The sequence below is a fragment of the Poecilia formosa genome, unplaced genomic scaffold (assembly GCF_000485575.1).
Source record: "Poecilia formosa unplaced genomic scaffold, Poecilia_formosa-5.1.2 Scaffold2, whole genome shotgun sequence".
NCBI classification, from domain to species: Eukaryota; Metazoa; Chordata; class Actinopteri; order Cyprinodontiformes; family Poeciliidae; genus Poecilia; species Poecilia formosa.
Genome location: NW_006799941.1, coordinates 3,901,646 through 3,925,484, shown reverse-complemented (window position 1 = coordinate 3,925,484; position 23,839 = coordinate 3,901,646). Strand labels below are relative to the sequence as shown.

Below are 23,839 nucleotides of genomic sequence, written 5' to 3'. Positions count from 1 at the left end.
CGAAGACGCTCGTCGCCCGCTCCCGTTCCACCAGTGGCAGCCGGTTCCTTCCCTTCATATTCAAGTAGTGTTGTGTTGCTGTGTTTCTCAGAATAGCTTATACCGAAACCAAAACTCTGGGGCAGCGCCAGGAGGACGGCTCGCTGAAACGGTGTGTGTTTGTCGCCAAACAAGTCTCTCGTAGCTTCACTCTGTTACATGCTCATGCTTCTTTCCAGTTCATGTAGTGATTTTTTTTTTTGTCATATTCTCATAATAATATTGATGTATACTATAACATATCATATATGACAGATTTATTTCCTCTACAAAAGTGACCTTTTATTTATTTATTTTTTTAAATTCCCCAACAGGAGCTCCTTTCAATTGAGTCTCTCCATCCAGTTTTCTTTCTTTCTTTCTCTCTCTTTTTTTTTTACATGTGCATGTTTAGGATCCTCTGCTGGGCTGCGTGGCTTCGTGGCTTTTTGTGTCTTTGTGTGCGTCCTTGCTCTCCCCGGCAGGACTGCAGCTGACCTGCAGGGCCAGCTGGTTCTGCAGGTCTTTCACCACGCTCTCCAGGCTCTGTCGAGCTTCTCTCTCCTGCTGAAGTTCCTGTCTCAGCTGCTCTCGGTCGGCCTCCGCCTGCTGTAGCTGCACGTGCAGCTCCTCGATCTGCGCAACAAAACCACACGTGGATAAACTTTGTTAAATCAATTTGTAAACACATGACGTTAGAAAAAAAAAAAAATCAGCAAATTTGTTCTGTCCATGAGTGACAGGCCAAATAAAAATTAGATTAATTGACAAACTGAATTTTTTGTCCAATATGCCTGATAAACTTAACAAGACATAATCATTTCATATCAGTTGATATAGATAATTATTGATTAAATTTTTGTTTTAAACATCTGAAAATCTTCCAAACTGGTGGCGTGACCTTTCCTGTTTTATCCAGTTTTCACGCCACAACGTTGTTTTTCATTCGTAAGCAGTCATGAGACACAGCAGTGAAACCTTCAACGGCTGCTGTGCCAGTTACTCAACAGGTCGTTGCTAGGTAACCAAGGAACGCGTGAGTTGCTAGGTAACCAAAGAGTGAGAGTTAATGCCACCAGCCTTCATTAGCTGTGCTGTTAGAAAATGAGCGGTTAAAGTCTTTCCTTTGCCTATATCTCCCAGAATGCTTTGCAGTTCTGGAGCAGAGGTCAGTGAATATTATGTATATTGAATATTCACTTAAAATTCAAATTCACAAATATTTTACTGACCCCAAAGGGAAATTAAATATCGTCGCTCATATAATTATAATTCTTCAAAGAGTTATTGAGGTAGTGATGGCTATTAATTATGTTGTATGTCTATTGTAATATATTGTTATTGATTTATTGTCCAGGCATAGTCTAATGTAAGCTTTGTTATCTGCAGCAGCTTAGAAAACGTTATTATTTTCATACTTGGAAAAATGTTCCTGGAATTAATAAGCCAATAATTTACCATATCTTCTTGTGAAATAGATGTGGGCAAAACAAAAACATTCCAAACATGTGCACATCAAAATGCCAGGCCTACACTTTTCAGCTTGGCCTACTGCTACTCATTCATTTCATTGTGATTTTCAAACTCTGCTCCAGCTTTGAGCAACAAATTAAAACAAATTTGACCAAATGGTGTTGCTGTAGTTGCTCAGTAGTTTATAAACAACAACAATAACCACGAAAAGCCCTGATGTTGATGCTGAGTATCAGGGCTGAAATTATTAATCAGACAAATTGTGATGGATTGATTATTGTAATAATTGTCGAATAATTTAGTAATTAACTGGATTATTCAAGCTCAAAAAAAGAGTATTTGCAGAAAGAACAAAACTCTCAGAACAGTAATTAAGCAAAAAATCTGCACAAACAATATTTACAATAAAACATATTTGTAAATATGTTCTACCCAGAACTCCTGCATAGTTTTAGCTTCACTCCTATTAGCACCATTTGCTATCCATTCATTAATCGGTTAATTAAAAAATAATTAACAGATCAGCCCTACACTGTATTAAAGTCAAGCAGAAAGGGTTTTCACATAATTGATGTTAGAAGTTTTGTTTCTGTATTTTAATAAGCAACTATGAATTACATTATTACTATAACTGCTCCTCTTCCGAGTGATTCAGCGGCGTTGCATACCTGAGTGGAGTACTTGACTCGAAGACGTTCAGCCTCACAGCCCTGGTCACAAACTCGAACTTGTCTCTCTCTGTCCAGCTCTCTCTTCAGCCGCCCACAGGATTCCTCTGCGTCCCTCATCTTCCTCTCCCAGTCCACACGGAGGCGCTCAATCTCCTTCCGCAGGTTGCGCTTGGCTTCGATGGCGTCGCGCAGGCGGCCTTTCTTAGCCACCCTCACGAACTCCAGCTCCTAAAAAAATCACAAAGTTTTGGCTTGTTAACACCGGCTTTCATGCAACAGCCTAAATGGCACCTATGTAAGTGTTTTTAAATGGACAAATGCTTTATCAAAGTTGCATAAACTCAAATTGAAAAACCTGATTAGAGATTTATGCTGTATTGGGGAAAAATGTAATGAAATAATTGCTTCCTAAATGCCTTGTGTCCCAAATAAATACAACAGACTTTACTTTTAAAAGCTAAACAGAGTGTCAAGATAAGATATTTACCCATTAAATTGACATAAAATGCGCATTTTAGGTCAAGGGTGTTCAAAGTGAGGCCTGGGGGCCATTTGTGGCCCCTGGATTTATTTTTTGCAGCCCACAAGACCACAATTCAAGAAAGATTTGAACAAATTAGGGCAAGATTATGACTGTTAAATTAAAATCTAATTACAAAAATGTTACAGCATAAAGTAATCATCTTTTAGGAGCTTTCCACATTTACTTATTGACTTATACTCTAAAGTACACCTTGGTGCACAAAAATCTGCTTTTAATTGATGTATTAAAACACGGCTAAATACAGCAAGTGTTTTCAAATGAAGACTGAACTAGATCCTGTTTTCATTGTTGATAATATCTTTAAATGTTCTTCAGATGCCTTTCATTTATCAAGAAGAACATTCAAAAACCATTTGAAGATTTGGATCTATGACCCCATTCCTACACAAAATATGATTAATCAATTTGTTTAAATAAAGTAGTCCATGCTTAATTAACTGTTGAGTAGGTTAAGACATACATTTGGTGATTGTAGTTTAAAAAATATATATATTTTTTGAGATATTTAAGCTGCCGATTTTGGCCCAGTTGACAAAAATTTTTGACAACCCTGATTTAGATCGAAAGGAACTTTAAACTAGTGACCTCCTGTTTCCCTGGGGTTTTTATATGATGTTGCACAGAAGTCTAGTTCTCAACAGGACAAGGGCTTCAGTTACCAAAGAACAAAAGAAAAAAAAGTTAGAAAAGAAGAAAAGGTCAGCAAGTCTCCAGAACAAGAGTGGAAAAGCTTCTGACCTTCACTGTTAAGTATGGTGGAGGATCTGTGGTGCTGTGGGCCTAATTCTCTTTAAAAGTGTTTTGTTAGGTTGCCATCCCAAGCTTCCTTTAATACTGGGAGATTTTAAATATAAATCTGACCCACTTCCAGTTTAATGAAAGGAGGTCAGCTTTATATTTTATATCTTTGATCCAAAACCCGCTACCAGATCAAAAGAGGAATAGTTCATCAGACCCACAATCACAGTTCTTCTAGACATATTTATGTGTGTAACCATAGCTTTTATTTAAAAGAGTTATTTCCTAGAATGCCTTTTAAAAGGGACGCATTGTACTAAATTCACTTTTTACACGTTTTTATTCTTCCATTTGGGTTTCTACTGCTCCTAAAAACAGACCAACTGCTTAAGAAAAGTAAAAGTAAAAAGTAAAGATTTAAAAATCCTCCAATTTTTGAGTCACACTGTACCGTTACCTAGCAACTCCAGCATATTTGGTCAGCTGTTTTTTCTGCTGTATGCGCTGCACAATGGCTGCTGGAAAAGGCAAGTGTTTTGTTGTTGACTTACTACTCAGAAACCACTTGTTACACTCTTGGTGGTTGTGCAGGAGCCTCTACTAATGCTTTTCAAAGATGTACAGTTGTATGATTGTGCGTGTATTTCCAGCCATCTTTACATGTGAGTGTAAATGTTGAGCTGGGGGGCGCTGGTGGCCTGCAGCAGCTTATTTTGATTTAAAGTGACAAAAAGCTCAAAATAGGCTGAAGAGACTGGAATCTCATCTAAGAATAATTTTGTGCAAAATGTTTTGTAGCTACAATAACCATCTCAAGGAAGCATCATAGATCACCTTTGTGCTGCTGCAACAAAACCTGCATTTATTGAGTAGTTTTTAGCGTGGAATACTTTATTTTATGTCTTATGGAGTAACTATAAGGCGAGGAGTTACCTGCTGCAGGCTGCGTTTGGCTTGCAGGGCAGCCGCCAGCTTCTCCTCCTGCTTCACTCTCATCCGGACGATCTCCTGCAGGACCTTTTCCCTGGCTTCTCTGGTCTCCATCCCAGCATACAGCATCTGCCTCATGGCCTCGATCTCTGGGCAAACCGGCCCCGACTGCCAGGGAGCCAGATCCTGGGCCTGCGGAGGCCTCTGTGGAGACAGGCTCTGAGAAACGCCGCCGTACGCCGCTGGAGGTGAGGTCAGGGAGGAAGCTGGAACCGGACCTGAAGAGGTTTCAGAGGAATGTGGCAGAAAATATTAGAACAACAAAAAAACAAAACCCAGCAAGTTTCCTGTTTTTTTTTTTTTTAATTATTATTTTTAGTCTTTCTTTCCAACACCAGATGGCGCAGTTGTTCTGGAATCGCCCTCCACTAGCTGCTCTGTGATTCATCTACTTTGCATACAATGAAAGACACTTGCAACTAAAAAAAAGTCTCTTCATGGACTGGTTGTGTAATGCTGAACTTATTTCTTTTTTAGCCTACCGTCATCGCAGTCGTCCACGTCGATCTCTCCGTCCGTGTCCATGTCCTCGGCCTGACCAGAACACATCGAATGGGTCGGTTTGCTGTTATGTGGCTCTTTTATGGAAATGTTTTTGGATCCTGAAACGTGGCTGTCGTTGGGATGGAGCGGAGGGGAAACCAGAGTCTCACGACTCCTATTGTTGGGTCTGTGGAGAAAGTATGCATAACTCAAATATTCTGTATTTTATACGCGCACAGTAAAACAGATCTGTTTAGAGGACTCACCTCTCAGCTTCTTTGTGAGGTACCGGTTTCTCCTTTTCCACGGCTTTTGGAGACCAGGGGCGGAAAGCAGAGGGCCTCTGTTTCAGCTGGACCTGTTTCAGATCCTATTGAGAGCAAAAAACAACTTCGGTTAAACTCTGTGAACTAAGAACATTAAACCAGCCATGGAGAACCCAGTTAAAGGCCCCTCTATTTTAAACACAGCCATGTAATTGGAGGTCATACATATATGATAATGAAATGACTGGAAGGAGAGCGAGTCTTGTGATCTTTCAGTTTTACATCACCATGAAACAGGATTCATAACCCTTGAACTTTTTCGCCTTTTGTCATGCTGCAGCCACAACTTCAGTGGAGACTTTATAGATCAACACTGATGAGAGCAAAACGGAGACACAGAAGACAAACAGCATAACTGTGTTCAACTGAGACGAATAAAAAACACCTTCTGCTTCATCGTTCGCTTTCCCACAGTAAAATTCAAACACTTTTCAAACATTTTACAGTTTTTCCAGCATCACTTTGGAGATAAAACAACACAAATGAACTAAAAACAGTTTCATTTCACTAATAAATGATCAGATTTATTATTGAAAATGTATCGATATTCTATGTTCTACAGCAGGGGTGAGGTAAACTAAAATGTGATAAAAGTTTATGTTTTTAAGTGTCTCTCAAACACATCGGACTAATTCAACAAAAAAAGACAAGATCAATTACACAATCAATAAGTTGCTGAGTAATTAGGAATAATAAATATTCATTACAACCACAAGATAAATGACCTTCCTGCTCAAATTAAACGCAATATACAAAGAAAGTTGCAAAAATGATCTAAAAATAAATGTTCTGACTAGGTTTTCTGGCTTTTAGCAAATACAAATAATTTTGGTAATTTTAAGTAACAAACAATAAAAGTTGAATCTAATTTAACTTCAGCAGCGAGAAAAAAAGTGAAAATGTTTGTTTTCAGCTGTAAATAAAGTTTTCCAATTTTTGGCTTTTAATCAAATGTTAGACTGTAAATTAATACAAAATGGTGCAGTTTGAACATCAAGCTCTTTCAAGGACTTTATAGAGAAATCAAGAACTTTCCAAACCTTGAAAACGGCTAAATAAAATCCCAGGATTTTCATGGATTTAAAGCGCCTGAACGAACAGGGCCTGCTAGAAGGAAAACCTCTGCAGCTCTTCTGCGAACTCCACCAGGTTATGTTTCAGCATTTCCCTGTTTTCAGCTCCAGCCTCTCTCTCCCTGCTGAAGCATGATGCTGCCATTACCGTGCTTCGTCACGGAGGAGGAGCGTTCAAGACGAGTCACTGTTATTTCACCACCAAACAAAGTTGTGGGTCTCTGCAGCTCATCCAAAGCTACCATCAGCAGGTTTTCACTGGAGTCGGTTTAAATTTATTTTTTAACTGACGGAGCAAATATTACATTTCAAAACTTGGACTTCTGTTTTTTAACCTCATCCTGTTTTAAACTTCCTTCCTGTCTTCATGAAGCTTTCATTTTTCTCCATCACACTTTCACAAACTCACTGGATTTTACTGAGGTTAAACATGTACGCCTGTTGCAGTAAGCAATTAATCAATTGATCAATTAATCACATGATAAATTACAATGATAGTTTTCTGATGATTTAGGAGAATTTAGTTTAAAGGCTTTTTAATACGATTTCAGTTGAATTTTGGTTTTATTTCCTTTTTATTTCTTGTTTTTGTTGTGTTTTATTTTGGTAAAATGTCTTCCAGTTTCATTGTAGATTAAATCTACAATGATTTAATCTACAAAATTAGTCTTTCTTGTGAAAGACTAAAACTTTCACAAAATTAAAGTTTTAGTCTTTCAGAGGACAACCTTGTATTATTATTTTATTTACATGAAAATGGTCTTAAACTGACAGTATTAAAGTCTATCATAATAACTTTAGGGCCAGTTTTTTGGACAGGTCGACTCTACTCACTAATTATGTGACTTTTTAATGCAATCTCTGAAACTGGATTATATTTAGAGGTATCAGAGTAACACAAATAGATGCCATGTGATTTAGGTTTATTTGTAAAAAGAAAAAAAAAGCATGCGTCATTTTCCTACTTTCATGTTGTCACATTAATCATGAAACAAAGTTTATGTAAGCTGACAGAATTTTTAAAAAACGTTCATGGGTTATAAATACTTCTTTTAAGATGCTGAAAAGCTTACAAACCTTGTGTGCAGACTTGGACATGGACTGCAACCAGTCAGGCTTCCTGTCTTTGTCAGATGGCGGAGACTGTAATTTGTCAAATTTGGCCCTCTTGGCCGGAATCGGGCTGGGGGACTGCAGAGAGAGGCAGAGAGTGGAGGTTTAATCATCGACATCCTCGCGGAGATGAAGTGCACACATTACATCACAGAGTACAGCGGATATTTCAAGAGCCTGCAACTTCTAAAAACTACTGCCCTGTGACTGTGAAAGGTGTTATTCATGAGAGGCACACAGATTTGTCAGAACATGAAGAGATGTTTCAGAATTCCTTCCCACAGTAAATAAAAGACGGTCATGGAAAGGGAGCAAATTATAGAGCCACAGTGAGGCAAGGAGGATGGAAGATGCGTCTGTGTAAGCATTCAATCTCTGGGCTTGGCATGCCTGCGTCTGTGTGTGTTTTTGTGCGCTTGTGTGTGAGCGGTCCTTTGAGCTGAGCAGACACTCAAGCTGGCCTGGCTGGCAGCCAGCGTAGGGCTACACTGCTGCCTGCCAAGGAGAAGAGGCGCCGTCAGGTGGAGCAGATCGACTCCCCGAACCACAGAGACACCGCAGTCCAAAGGCAGACAGGGAGGAAGACAAATTAAAGTAATTGCAGTCGGATCTGACTGCAGATGGGATCGCACGGTTGACGCAGAACTGCAGAGTCATTGTGCAGTTTGAGGGCATTCTCAAAACCAGAGAGGAGTTAAAGTATCCGTCTGGATGCAAAGTGCTGAATCCTGTAAAAACTGTGGCGTTCCTGCAAGCTGCAGGACGGCTAACCTGCTCTCAGCCCTCCGGTCTGCACTTGTCAGACAGAGGATATGTTTACCTAGTCAGGCGCAGAGGCCAGCACAGACCTGCTTCCCGCTCTCTTACTCACTACTATGACATCCTGCCTGCAGGAAGGGCCAACACTCCCATCTCTCCGCGTGCGATTCAAGAGAAATGATTACTTCCCTTCAGAAATCCTCAATGAAACACGCTCCTGCAGGTTTATGTGTGTTTGTGAAAATCTTTATCGCTGCTTTGCTGTAATCACCTAAAAATAGAAATTTCGCGAGAAGCCTGGCTGGTAATGAATCACGTCTAGAATGGTTTTCTACACAAGGCCACGCTCTGTGCGTGTGTGCGTGTGGTTGCAGCTGTGAGTGGGACGTGTGGTCAGGTGGGTGGTTAAAGGAGTGTAGACACGTATGTGCATGTGGGAGGGTGTGTGTATTCATAGGAGCGTGTGTGTCTGATGGAGGTGGAGGTGGTACGTTGGGTCTGGCACAGCACACCTAAAATAAAGACAAAAATGTCTCATACGCACTGTAAAAAGGAATTCAGGAGGACGTTCAATATTAGTCATTAAAATTATTTAAACTTTTATGCAATGTGAGTTTTTAATAGCCAGACTTAGGCAATATGTCACAGTTATTTTCCATCATCACTTAATCACGATAAAAATGTTCCCTCCTAAAAGCCTCTATGTGCTTATTCCTCTGGTGATGTCACATAAGGCAGCTGACCAGAACTAGGTATATTTTTATTTTACTTTAAGATTTTTCCATATCTTTAATATTCAAAAGAAAATGCAGGTTTAGAAGTTGAAATACTAATGCTAATTGACACGCTATTGACTTGCATTTCCAATCAAAGCACCCAATCCAGATTTGATACTGATTGGTTGTATCAACCATTAGTGGAAATAAGGACGATTATTAACTTCTGTGGAAGTACTTTGATGGTTTCCATTATTCTTTTTAACTCATATTAATATATATTTCGTTTCTGAACCAATAAAACATGTAGTTATAAGTGAACATCCAGCTTAGCCATGTGAGATAGAACCCTTAAAACTTAAACATAGATTCACTTCTTAGAGTCTTTGTTAAAATCTGGCAAATGGTTAGCATAAAGCTACACCCACTATGTTTCACAGTAGGAATTGTGTGTTCAGGGTGTTTCTAAATTGTTATTTTGTGAAAAATTAAGAGAGATATAAGATTTTGTGGCTCAGAAAGTTCCTGTTTTGCAGCGAGAATTTTGGCTTGTGTACAATTTTGACAAATTTAGCTACATAGTAATACAAAAGACAAACTCGCTGGTTAAGTTATGTAGTAGCTGTTACTTAGCTGTGGTTTTCAGGAAAATCTTTAATATGCTATACTATTAAAACAAATTTAAAAAGTTGCAGTTTTAAAACCATATTAAGCTAGCTTAATAAGAATGCTAACACTAAGAACAGATTTGCTTGCTAGCTAACATTTTAACCTTGAGGTAGTTGTTACTGATAAGCAGCACATCTTAACTGTGGTTGCCAGGAAAACATTTAACCTTTGATGGATCAAAATGTTAGAATAGATTAAAAAAGTTAAGTTTATATCCATCTTTAGCTAGCTTAGCAACAGCTACAGTTAGGCTTTAGCACTTGCTAAGTCAAACTTGTTAGCAAGCTGAGCTCAGCAGTTTCATATTTCTATTTTAGTGACATTTCATATCTTAATCACAAAATAATAAATATCTTTTTGTTTCCAGGTGTGCAAAATGGTCTTAATAATTTATTTGAATGTCTTTTAGCTGGGCAGTGTGAACAACTTGGTTCAAGGCAAATTTCTCCCCAAGCAGACAAATAAAAAGACTTTAAATTATTTCTTTATCTGAAATATGATTAAAATATACCCACATAAAATCTATGTCAATTGTGAAACCTGTTAAACTCTATTTTATCAGAGCAAATCACAATGTAAACATAAAATAACTGGAAATAGTTTTAACAGCTGTTTAATAAATAACTCCAGTTAAACATACGCAATGATAAATTCCCGTTTTTATTTGCTTTGTATTTACAAGTGCAGGCTTAGCGCTTCATGAGGTGTGCATGTTTGTCGGGACACTCCCCTCATGTCTCCACCTGTCTAACCAGTCGCCACTTCACACACCTTTCACACACAAAGCTCCGTGTTTGTTTTTGCTACTGTAGGTTAAATCCTTTAACCCAGACCTCCTCCAGACTGCGTCCCACTCAACGGCGACTCGACCCCTCACCTGTCTTTGGGTCCAGGCCAGTGGTATTCTAAGAGCTGCCGGGCCGCTGTAATCAGACTCTGTAATTACTGACGTGACTGCTGTTTTCCTGACAAAGGATGTCTGCTCGTCTGGTACTATTTCTACCCTGAGGTTTCCAGCTCCAGGAAGGCTGTGAGCACTAGACATAATAGAGCCAGAAAACAGACACTCCCAGACACCACAAGGGACCTGCTGGCTAAATATGACACTGACCTCACAGGAGAGCAGCCGCACAGGCTTTACTCACCACCACATCATAGACACAGCACGGCTGCGGAGCCATAACAGCCTCCCCGCACATCCTACCGCCTCACGAGTCCCACAGGGCCCGGATTGGACATGCATCCCTTTCTTTCCCCTCACACTGGAAGGAGAGGGAGACTTCCTCTGAGGAGTTTGCTTTGGCTGCGTCCCCTGTGGGAACTGAGTCTTGAGTGGGAGGGGGAGTGGGCCAGAAGCGGGGACCACAGAGGAAGCACTGAGCCGAAGGAATGTGTATTTGAAGGCCAAGTACAGCCTCCCCTTTCAGACTCCATTCAAGCATTGCCCTTTTCAACTCGCTATTGTATGATATTTCTTTGAGAAGCAGTAATGAGGGAGCAGTTCAAAGCAAACCTGTGGGCTAAACAGGGTCTAATAGCAGATGGGCAAGAGCAGACATGCATTATTTTTTAATTAGTGCTATATAACAGCAAGCCAATACTGTACAAGCACAAGGCCTTGGCAATTTTCATGCCAGCGTGACTTATAATCACACACGCGGCTCACTGCAAACACATCAACATCTGAATGGAGATCCTGCTGTTTATCCAACCTGCTGAATAACAACTTGAAGCTTTTTTCATATCTGATAGAGTGTTAAGTATCTGTGCTGTGCAAACCATTTCTTACTTTGGCAGAGCTTCAGAACACAGATTATTAAAAGCAAATTCAGATAATAGTAATAATAAAAAATTAAAGTCTTCCAATAAAGGACGCCCAGTTATTTGCCCTTGATTGATTATATCACAAAAAAGAAAAAATATTTTACTAATGCACAAAAGACAGAATAAAACTGATGTCTCCAACGCAGAGGAGACGACTTATAAAAAAGATTACTCATAAGGATTAGTGAAAGAATAGAGTCAAAGCATGATGGCTGTAAAACGCTGTAGGTCTGACAGGTTGTAACAAGAGTGTGTCCCTTCTGACTCCCAGTCAAAACTAACACTAATTCTGGCTGCTACACCCTCAGACTGGAGCAATTTCAAACCTAAAACTTATAAGTTAAAAGAAAACTGGGCAATCTGACAAACAGACACAACTCAAGTGACAGCCTTGCCAAAAAACATGGTAATAATAAAAATATTAAATCTGTTCATGTGAATAAGTTAGAGAGGGCGGTAAATACTGAAATTCTCCCTGGAAGTCGTAATTTGATTTATAAAGGCAGATATTCTAGTGCAACATGTGATTTCCAATCCAAAATGGCTGCCTGGTGTTTTAATGTAGCAAAAGTTAGTGAAAATATTTATCTTACATCTTTGTCATTAAATCAGTCACAAAAACCAACTAAAACTAAAATATTTTAATCATAAAGCTACATTTAGATGTAAATTAACAATTAATTTACATCTGTAAGATTTTAAGTTTACATCTTGACTGAGCAGTTTTACGCTTTTGAATTATATTTCACACAAATGAAATATGCAAACTGATGACTATATACATTTATTTAGATACTTCCATAATAATATCAGTGTGTGTAAAAGTGTATGTATCTTTGTGTATCTTAGGGTTAAAAGTTGAGAAAATAAGATAAATACCAAGATAAATGGAAACAACAAGGACTGTTTTTTATTAACAAATGCCATCTTATTCAATAAGTCTGTAAGGCACAAAAAGATCTATAGATCTTTATTTGTTAAAATAAAAAAATACCTATTTGAACAATAATAACAAAACAAAGTCCTGGATTTATCCATGTGTTTGTGCATCACAGATTGAGCAGCGCTGCTGCTTCTTTATAATGCAGAAGATATGAGTTCAATCCCACTGGATGTCATTGTTTCTATTTTTTTAAATAATGTCTCCCTCTACTCTGCTTATAAATGTCTAAAGCTCCCTTTAGTTTAGCTTTCAACAATTGAAAGCTAAACTGAATACAATTTAATATGTATGGTTACAATATTTATATTTAACGAAGTGGCTTGGCGTTTTTTAAGGATCAGTTTAAATGCAGTCTAATTGTTTTAGAGTGGCTATATTTTGGTTTTTAATGAGCAGATATTGTAAATTAACTTCAACACTAGTAATAAACAGACACAAAAAACAATCTTAAAAAATCCTCACTTTCCTAGCAAACACCAAAGTCAAACTTGCCACACGCAAAATGGCGGATGCAGTGACATAATGTTTCTAGTTGGCAATGAAGCCAATGTGGCGTCTCGTCTTCTGTATTGATGGAAACTGTTTATCTTGGGTCTGTAACATGGCACAATCCATTAAACTAAACAAGTTTGACAATAAGCTTCTGACAAACTCATAAACAGATGGTTTGAGAGTTTCGTTTTCTTTCCTGGAGCTGCAGCTAAATGCCTTGTAGATGCATGGTTTATATTCATTATACACATGAGAATGTTACGCCGCTGAGAGCATAAATGCGAGCCAGGGTGCTTCACTTTATGTAATCTTGCCAAGTCTGTAAATATTTCATGCTTTTAGGAAGCACACACATGCACACTCACACAGTTATGGAGGGCTAAAATGTAAGCCACTCACATCTGCTGTGGCTCTAAAAAGCACTAATGAAATTAGGAAGATACACAGCACTCATCTGGCGAGACAAAAATAGTTTCCACAGATGAACTTCCTCAGGCAGTGGTCATACAATACCATTGCACGCTGCATGATAGCACAGCATTAAGAAAAGTGCACAGCAACAAGACACAACAGTTTCAGATTACGTCCTCCTTTCCCCTCCTAAACCCCTGAATGTAATCCCCAGATCGACATGTGCTTAGTGGGGCGCTGTCTCACTCAAGGGCACAGCAACTGGCAGGGCCATTCGGGTGACAGCCTTAGTTGGAAGTGGGAGAATACTAGTTTCAGTAACCCGATCCCTGCGGTTCCATGTAGATGCAGTCGCGGTGATGCCTTGAGCTCTCCATTCAGTCGAACAAATCGTGTGACAGTCCCTTGATTTATATAAAGCCCCGTGCTCGCCCCGTACAGTAACAGCTGGGCGAAAACCATCGCTGCGTGCTTAGAATATCCCTGAAACCTCATCCCTGTTCCGCGCAGACGCGTCTCCTGTTTCCCCTCTCTAAATCTTAGCTTAGTTTATCAATTTACTCCGCATCCAGGTTGAGGACGTTTTGTTTATGTGGGCTAGTTATCTGAGTCATGGAAGCACAGTCACAGAGAGGCAGCCACAAGGCTTGGCATAAGGTCGGCATTAGAGTAAAGCTTATTGGATTGTCCTAATTGTCTTTGGGATTGAGAATTCATGAGGTCTGAGGTGGATGGAGGACAAGCTGCTCTCCCTAAAGGTGGAAAATCTTGCCAGGAACACCCAGCTTTCCAACTTCAAGGCAAATAAACTTTAATGAAAACACTCAATAAGGTAACAAAACTTCACAAAAGTTACTCCTAACTTAACATCATTCTTTGTTATGGCCACGTTTCTTTTGGCTTGGGCTATATGGCTGGAAAAAAAACGTATCGCAATATGTTTCATATCAGTCGATACTGATACTTATTGATTCATTTTTTGTTTTAAATATCTGAAACTGGTGGCGTGACCTTTACTGTTTTCTACTGGCAGTTGGTTTTTATTTTTAAGTCGTTATGAAACCTTAAACTGCTGCTGCGCCAGTTACTTACCAGGCTGTTGCTAGGTAACAAAGGAGTGAGTGAGTTGCTAGGTAACCAAAGAGTGGGTGAGATGGTTGATTCCACCAAGTTTGCTTAGATCGCTGTGAGAAGTTGAGCAACTAAAGCCTCTCCTCTGCCTACATCCCCCAGAATGCAGTGTGGTTCTGGATCAAAGTTCAGTAAATATTCCATCACTGTTCCATTATCTGTTGATATTGATTTTGAGTCTATTGCAGGATATGTTGTCACTGATTTATTGTCCAGCCCGACATTTATTCAGAAAATATTTACTTATTCAATCAGAAAACCTAACTTTATATTACGGAAAAATTGTAACCAAAAACCCTTCAAATGTACCAAAATAGAGACGAGAGGTCAATGTGAGAACTGTATAGAAGAACCACCTATATTTACACTCCTCCATGTAAATATAAACAAAGTCACGTCCTTGACTGCTCCTTGGTGGACAAAAGCTCAATGAACAGATGCATTTTAGAGCATGGCTACCTTGCCTCCAGTAAAATCTCAATCAATACACACAAAAAAGTTGACATTGTCTTCCGTCAGCCCATGTCACACTGTGGTTGAACTGTAAAGTGGTGAAACGATGTCTACATGAAGACATTCAGATCAGTAGCACCTACTCGGCATGGCTCTGCTTGGTTACTAGGGTTTTCCACAAGCTACATAGCAGTAGCCTCTATTTTTAGGTCCTACTTCACATTTGGTTCCAAGCCGAGTCGTGCTGAAAATGAGACGTCAGACGACTGTCGTCACTGATTGGCTAGACGGTGAAAGAACTGGTCAAATTCAAATTAAAAAATATCTTAGTGATCCTAAAGGGACATTAAATATTCTCTCAAGAGCAACTGTTGATGACTCCGTATGGGTCCCAGCAAATATGTAGGACTGAGCAATAAATTAATAACAATATCGCAATAGACACATGATCAATATCAATAGAAAATACGATAATATAGTTTTCAATCCTTTCACTTAAACTCTGAGTCAGAACCGCACAGCATTCTGGGGGATGTAGGCAACCTCTCACAGCCAGCTAAGCAAAGTCGGTGACATCAACTAACTTACTCGTTCCTCGGTTACATAGCAACTCACTCACTCCTCGGTTACCTAGCAACTCACTTATTCTTTGGTTACCTAGCAACAAACTGTTGAGTAACTGGCGCAGCAGCAAGTTAAGGTTTCAACACCTCGTGCCTCACAGCTGTTTAAAAATAAAGAGAACTGCATCGAGTGAAAGAAGAGAATGAAAACAGCTCAAAAGGAAACTGTGGATAAAACAGGAAGACAGTTTGGCAGAATTTCAGATATTTAAAACAAAAAAATGTATCAATAATTATTCATATATACTGCTCAAAAAAATAAAGGGAACATTTCACTTTAATTTTGTGTGTGGCTCCAAATCCAGGCCTCCATTGGTTAATAAATTTGATTTCCCTTGATGATTTTTGTGTGATTTTGTTGTCAGCACATTCAACTTTGTACAGAACAAAGTATTCAATGAGAATATTTCATTCATTCAGATCTAGGATGTGTTATTTGAGTGTTTCCTTCATTTTTTTGAGCAGTGTATTTAGATTTTATCCAGCCACACTGTCCAGCCTTAAATATATCTAGCATTTTATATCTCGATCAACGCTCCATTGAAGTTGGTGGCGATAATGCAACAAAACGTTGCTTGCCAACCGCCGTTAGACAAGACCGATCACTTTATAAATCCTAAGAAAAGCCACAGTGTTGCACAAAGAGTAACATTTAGGAATTCAGATTTCCGTTTTTTTTTTTTTGTTTCACAGCGAGAACATGTTGCAGACCCATTTGTGTTTTTTTTTGTGTCGTTAACTCCATTCACTGCTATTGTGCGTCACGTCCAAATCTGGCTTAAGAAAATAAGACAGCGTGAACTCCCCATAATCTTTCGCTGACAAGTTTCATTTCTGGTGTCTTCGTCACGAACAAAAAAACCTGTTCTTGAATGAAGGGAACTGCCTGTGTGCCCGAGAAAGGATCATCCCGCTGGTGAGAGCAAACAAAAAGAAAAGAAAGAATATATACTGTACTACTGCATGAGAAGAAATGGATTCCACTTCAGGCCCAAACATGGCAACTATAACAACATAGACACGCATGCCTGCCTTCCTTTCAGTACAGTATGCCGACTGGGGCATCACTCCCTCTGCTTCGCAGGGTGACCTCTCCGTAAACCCCAGACGAAAACACACCAAACAGAAATCTCTGCAGGCTATATTTTATTAATGTCAACATTTTTAGTGTGAATTTGAATCCTTCTCAGGAGACGAAAGACAGCGATTTCAGTATTTAGAAGAATGTAAACCAGAGTCTCACTCATGAACGTTTAAAAATACATGAAAGACACTGCAAAAACACAAACTCTTACACAAGTATTTTACATAAAGTTATATTAAATATGATGTATTTTTGGTCTAGTTTCTGGTACAAATATCTTAGTGCACTTGAATTTAGTCAAACCGTACTTACAAGTAGCTTTTTAACAAGATATCAGAGCTTGTTTTAAGTAAATAATTTCTTAAAATTGGTTTTTAAAAAAGTACTAGTTGCAAGACATTTTTCCCATCTTATAAGTGAAATAATCTGCCAGCAGAACAAGTATGTTTTCACCAATATTAAGTAATTATTTACTTAAAATAACCTTCCACATTTTGATTAAAAGGTTCTTGTAAACTAATCTGATCTCATTTCAAATGTACTAAGATGTTTGTACTAGAAAGTAAACCAAAAGTAGTTGGTGAGGTTTTGTGTTTTTGCAGTGCACACATATACACACAATATTTATGCTTCTTTTAATTTTTAGCACACTGTCAGTTCAGGCTCAGAGCAGCTGCAGAGCTGACCTAAAGGCCAGAGGGGATGAAGGTTAATGAGAAGAGAAAGCGTGTGCATTAATGGGCTTTTTAATTTAGCATAGCCTAGGTAGATAAAATTAATTTTAACAACAACAATAAAAAGAAAATTCTTGGAAAACACACAAAATGAAAGGAATGAGAATGTTAGAAGTTGTGGGAAACTACTTTGTTTTTCTTGGATAAATCCGACATTAGCATAACTGCTTTAGGCTTCTCTGTTATTCCCACACCTTCTCTCTCACTTTGTAGCATATATTGATTAAAGAACGAGCTCTGACCCGGCAGTTTTGGATAATACACACATAAATCAGATGCTAAATGTTAGCCTTGCTGCAGGACATCTCCAAAACACAAAGTGGAGGAATATTTAATATATTTTTTATTTCATTTTATCTATTATTTAGAGTCTGGCAAACAGCATGAATAAGTGTTGCAGCTTATCTGGCTTGGTGCTTTCATGCATGTTTGTGTGTTGTGTTCATGCCCCCACATAACTTGATCTCTGCAGTGCAGCAGTGCCAGCGCCATCTTTGCCAGCTTAATCCCTTGGCATTACGTCTCTTCCTTATCTCTGCTTACATCTACTGGTAATACATTTCAGCTTTCGCTCATATAAAACATTCTGTAAATCGTTTTAATAATTAAAATCTGCAATATTTAATAAGCGCAGTATTTCTAAAAACTGCGCTGAATTATGTAGATGTCTTTTACAGCAAAAAGCTGCAGAGTAAAGCAATACTTTTGCATATCATTAGCATTATATTTCATGTGAGAGGTTAGCTGTGAAACAATAAAATGTTAAAGCATGAAACATTTTCTAGGTATGTGTTTACTCTTGGATGTGTTGAAAGAGTCTGTTTTTTCCTCCGCAGAAAACCCATTTCACAATTTTTTCTGCAATCTGATTTCAAAAGAAGGGTCGGTCTTTTGCAAGTCACAAGAAAACTGGTATTTATGATGGAGCATATACAAAAATGCGTCTATGAATAGAATTCTTTTCAGTGCGGCTCCGAGTAATGCAGCATTGCGCAAAGGAGGAAAGGTTAAAATCCTCTTTTTTCCCTGCATCAAAATCTCAATAACAACCTCCCAGTTGTTATTAATGTCTTGATCTTTCAAAAATAATTTCCAGAAGATAAGATTTGTGATTTTCTCAGACCTATTGAGACAGAGAATAACATTTGAGTGTTTTTGTTTAGGATCTCAGCTCATGAAATTGATCACAGCGATAAAATTGCAAACAATAACTCTTCGTGTCTGACATAAACGAATTAGTTTTGATTAAGAAAAGGCAAACGTTAACCAACAAAAGGATGACTCCTGTTGTTGGATGTGCTAACAAACCATAATCTCAGCAGTAAACTGAATTTTCCAGACTTTAAACCTCTCTTTGTCACTGATAAGCACATCCTGCATCTACATGCAGTGAATCACAAACAATATTCCCACTGTTATTAAGCTCCACCTCGCAAAGAGTCAGCGAGTGCAGAGTCCAACCAACTGGGTTTTAATCCCGCAGATTAATACCAGTGCCAGGGCAAAGGAGACAGATTGACGATTAAAATGTCACTGGATAACCTCTTTACAACCCAAACAGCAGCAGCTCCAAAACATGGGCCAGGATCATCCTCAGTACCTGGTACTGAATCACTCCTCTGCCTCCAGATCGGCCTCCCTCCTCCGTTCACAGAGACAGTGAGGAAGGACATCACAGGAGGAAGAGGAGCAGGAGGAGGGGATGAAGAGCAAGCGGTCTCAAAGAAAAGCACTGCAGGGAATGAAGTTGAACATTCTTCCAAATGATGAACTGAAAACCTTTAGAGCAGACACAAAATGTTAAATATGATAAAATATCATTTTATTATTCTGGGTTGGTTTGAGTACTTATGCTTGTAAAAACCATTTATTTATATGTTATTTGCCAGTTTAGGAAAGAAGCATCACTAATACGGTCAAATAATTGTCTGCTTCGCTTGTTTTGTAGAAAACGTGATACCAACAAAAAGTTCCAAATTTTGTATTTTATGAAAGATGAAATTAACCAAGATGCTAAAAAACAATTTCATCAACTCTGTAATGCCTGTTCTGAAAACAACAAAAACTTAGTGTTTATACTGCAAACTGTGCTAATAGCTAATATATGACGCTAAATACAGTTTTTAGAAAGTAGAATATAGTTGTGTATGTTTCTACTGCTGACTGTGCTAACAATGCTACATGTGTTTAAAAAACAGAACCTTAATTTGTACAGAAGCTAATGATGCTAATCTGGCTAACTGCTAATACAAGATGCTGAAGACAACTTAATACATCAACTTCATAATAGCCAAGTATTAAAAAAGTAAAACCTTAAGAGCAACAAATGCTAATTGTGCTAACGATGCTAATAGCTAAGATGCTAAAGAGACTCCATAATATCTGGGTTTTAAAAAGGCAAAAGCTTAATGTTTACGGTTACTAATGCTAACTGTGGTCAGTCAGTAGCAAAGAGAAAAGAGAGATATTATGTATTTTCCTAAATAAATGACAGAAGACAATGGATGGGAATTACAAAAAAAACTGCTAAGGAGGGTTTGAATTAAGCTAACTGAAAAAGTTAACTCAGTTTTTATTCTTTTTACTTGAGTGGCCTCAGTTATAATACTCCCCTTACAACCTGCTAAGCCTGCAAACTGCAGCATACAGAAGCCAAGATGTGTCTTAAAACCTGTTTGACCACACTTAGTTTCTCTGAGATTTATTAGGCAAGTTGATTTTTTTTGTAAGTGATTATGAGCTTCACAACCGCAGAGACTGAAAGGCCAACGATCAATCATTACATCAAGATAAATGAACAGCAAAAATACCTGATTAGCCTCAGCTCAGCCACTTTGAGTAAACCTGCTGGATTTTAATGCACCAGCTCGTCCAATTCCATCTAATTTAATGGCATTAAGATGTTGTAATGGTGCTGGTAACTACCGGCTTGATTTTAAAGCCATGATCTGAGATGTGCCACTTTATTTCTCCACAGTTTTTTCTCCTCACTCAACATTTTCCGCTTAGTCAGCAAAAACCAGGTTACAAGCTAAACTGCTTAGTTAATGTTTTTACCAGCAGATCCAGTCTGCCATTGAACCATTGGCTCTATACTTTTAATTTTGGCAAGTTCCTGCCGTTTTACTGCTGCTTCTGGGTTGCCAGTTGATTATTGTACAAAATACGTTAAAAGCCCCAAAGAGCTTGTGGTTCTGCTGCCATCTGAGCTGACTGTTTATAATTTCTTTATATGTTTAATCACCAGAAACATTTGCTCAGGATTAAAAAGTAACAAAGGATGCCAGTGTGTTACAGGAGTCCTGACCAAATGTTCACTTGCCGGGCGTGAGACCAGATTTATGCTCTTAAAATCTAGCACCTCGTGCTAAAACCAACCATTTATGTGTAAGTTAGTCGCTTTGGACTGTGCACATTTTTCTGTCACTAACAGATATCTGCAAATAAAAACAAGAAGGCAAGGTAGCAACACTTCCTCACTGTGGCGTCTTGTGAAGTATTTAAATAATCTGAGCGGCGTTTACCTTCATGACAAGAAGCTGTGCGACCAAAGAGCCTTTAATATGCAAAGCAGCTTCCTGCTCAGCTGAGCCTCGGCTGGCGGCGCTGCGCCTTCGCCGTAACCCGAGCCAGACGAGCACACCCCCTCCCCGAGCGAGCGAGCGGCCGGCGGAGAGGAGAGGAGGGCAGGTGGCAGGTTTATTTGGAAAGATGAAAACAGGATGAATAACGGAGGTTAAGAGGTGTGCGGCGAAGGGGAGGAGAGGTGGGGGGAGGTTAAAGGGAGGCGGCCATAAAAGCTGTGAGAGGGCGAGGTGAAGTTAGGGTCACTGCTGGAGCAGGGTTCCCATGTGAGGTCATTTCACCAACACAGTACGCGTCCTGAGAAACTGCTAGGGAGCTAATTGGCTGAACTGAGGCCATAAATCCTGCTGAAATTTATAGACGCCATTCTGTTTTCTTTACTGTTGAGAAGGAGCCCTTCTGGCCGCCAGGTTCAGAAATCTATGCTCTGCTTCTGCCATCAGCGATGGACGACTTAATGCAGCTCAAGACACTTTTTTTGTTTCCAAATAACTTTGAACTTCAAATGCATATTGGATATTGAATATTGGAGAACAAATCTCCAACTCTACAAATAAATATAGATAAAAAACTAAAATAAAAGTTTTTTCTAATTCAAAACGTGAGAAACATTATTTGATTCTTTCATTTATCGTTATTTAAATCTAAACGTCCAACAAATACACAACAATTTCCATGTTGTTACTATTTATAAATCTATATTTACTCAGTCAGGTACGTTACAAGAGGAAGTGAGGTTTATTTTAGTTTTTAGAAAACCAAAATTAATGTTTTTTCAAATTCAAAACATGAAAAATATAAGTTGGTTCCAGGTTCTTACACATACATAGACCGTTAAAATCCTCATAGATCCATTAAAATCTAAACATGCAAGAAAAACACAACAATTTCCACATTGTTACTATTTACAGATTATTTTTACAACCAGGTGAATTACCAAAAACAATTAGTTTTATTTAGTTTTAAGAAAATGAAAATTTTTTTCCAATTCTAAAAAAAAAAATAAGTTGGTTCCAGATTCTTTCATATGTATTGTTTATTTTTTTCCATTAAAATCTATGTATTTAACCAGGTGAGTTACTAAAAACGACCTGGAAAAACCAAAAATTACATAAAACCTCCATTATCAGCCCGATGCTTTAAGGCATCAGATTAACTGAGTTTTAGCAGCAGCTGCCTTTTGTTGCATCGTGGAACTGATTAGTGAATAATAAATAAATATGAGCTTCAAAATTTTACATTTTGAACATTGTTATTTTTCAAAGAGCAAAATGAATTGTATTTATGGTTTCGGTTGTGTGTGGTTTTAATTTCCGTTTCATTTATTGTTTTTGGTCGTCGTGTTTAATTTTGGATATTTATAATATCTTCCAGTTCCGGTGTTAAGAGTTTTTACAAAATTAAAGTTTATTAGTCTTTGAGAGAGCAGATTGAGTTATTACGCCATTATCAATTTAACACTTGAAAATGGCTCGAAACAGCAATATTAATGTTTATTGCCATAATTACTGAGACAATTCATCATCCAGCAAAATTTGTTATTGCGTTAACACAGCGCCAAGATGGAAAGACAACAGAAATGCACTGAAAAACATCATAAATTGTAAATAATCTGCTCTGGTCTCCAGTTCCAACTGTAAAAAGTGATAAGAAGTGATGAGTTTTGAGGGAAACAAGGAGTTTGTAGGGAAAGAAGTGGATGAAATGGATCGCTCAACCATCTCTGCCAGAGAAAGAACTGCCAGAGGAAAGCCCACACCCATATCTGCACTAATAAAACAAACTAATGGGCCTATTTAGATAGCAGAGTAATGGAGGGAAGCAGAAAAAACTCTGTTTTATGAAAGAAATGAGGAAATACAAAAAAGCATCTGGGTTTCATAAACCCAGATGCCCAAATGACCACAATTAGCCGTGCGTAAGCTGTGAGAATGTCGTCATTTTGAAGCAGAAGTGAGTTTCTGCTCACATGGTGCGTCTGTGCGTTCAGCAGCATCAGATCAAATAGCATCTCTCTTGTTTCCACATGTTCAAGGAATTCTCTGCAAGGGAAATGGGGGATAAAACACCCACAACATCCGCTGCTATGATCACGAATCTCATGCCTGAACTCCAGTTTTGTTTCCCGTCTCCATTCATAGGAAAACATATCTGCTTGCAGAAGTAATTAGGCGAGAGGGCTCGAGCCTCACAGCCTCCATAAAATGAATATGAGCGCTCTGAAATGGAGGAGGGTGGGAGGCGGACCGCAGCACCTCATGAATTCTGCAATTTGCCGTCTGTTTTATCCACTCTGAAAAATTCTTGGAAATGTCTTTTCCTGGGCCATTTTATTGCACAAGAGGCTGTTTTTCTCCATGGCAACTGCATAACAGCAGAGCCCGGCTAAGCTCTGACTCAACAAACAGAACTTCGCAAAATACTCATTTCAGCGCCAGGATTCCCCGTCTTCTTCGCCCAGCGTTCCCTGCGAAAGCGGGGAACAATCATGTGAACTGGAAGCGTTCGGGGCTCTTATGTGCTGCAGGGGAAAATGTGCAGAGCCTGTTGATGTCGAGCCGCTGAGCTTGAGTCTGTTGGTGAGATGAACCCTGAGGCGAAACGTAACTTTTATAAAAATGGTATGAAACAGATCATCTCTGAAAGAAAAAAACTAACTTCACCGCTCCCAGTCAAGAAAACAAATTTTAGTGGACAATAAATTGTTCCAGAAATTAGTGTGATAAATGATATTATTGCTGTTTTGAGATCATTTTCAATCAATATTATGGCATAATAATGCAAGAACACATTCTCACCGATCAATAAGCTTTCATTTCTAATGAACGTCCAACACTGGGGCTGGAAGGCATTTTAAATATCCAAAATAAACAAGCCAAAAGAAACAATGAATAAAATGAAATATGAAGCCCTCAAAGAAAGGCTAAAAAAACTTTGATCCAGTTTATGAGAAAGAGAGAAAAGAGAAAAACAATAAATCAGGCAA

At 38.6% G+C, this 23,839-nt stretch overlaps 1 protein-coding gene across 1 annotated transcript in view; it reads right to left on the bottom strand.

Moving 5' to 3' along the window:
- Positions 1 to 239: 239 nt before the first annotated feature.
- skib (v-ski avian sarcoma viral oncogene homolog b) overlaps positions 240 to 23,839 on the bottom strand; it is a 51,157-nt gene continuing 27,557 nt past the window's right edge. Inside the window, exons 2-7 of the mRNA XM_007550172.2 lie at positions 7,394 to 7,507; positions 5,184 to 5,287; positions 4,917 to 5,104; positions 4,378 to 4,652; positions 2,160 to 2,390; positions 240 to 654 (exon numbers count right to left, since the gene is read on the bottom strand). Of these exons, the coding sequence (XP_007550234.1) occupies positions 430 to 654; positions 2,160 to 2,390; positions 4,378 to 4,652; positions 4,917 to 5,104; positions 5,184 to 5,287; positions 7,394 to 7,507 (1,137 nt within the window). The 3' untranslated portion in view covers positions 240 to 429. The remainder of the gene's footprint in view (positions 655 to 2,159; positions 2,391 to 4,377; positions 4,653 to 4,916; positions 5,105 to 5,183; positions 5,288 to 7,393; positions 7,508 to 23,839) is intronic.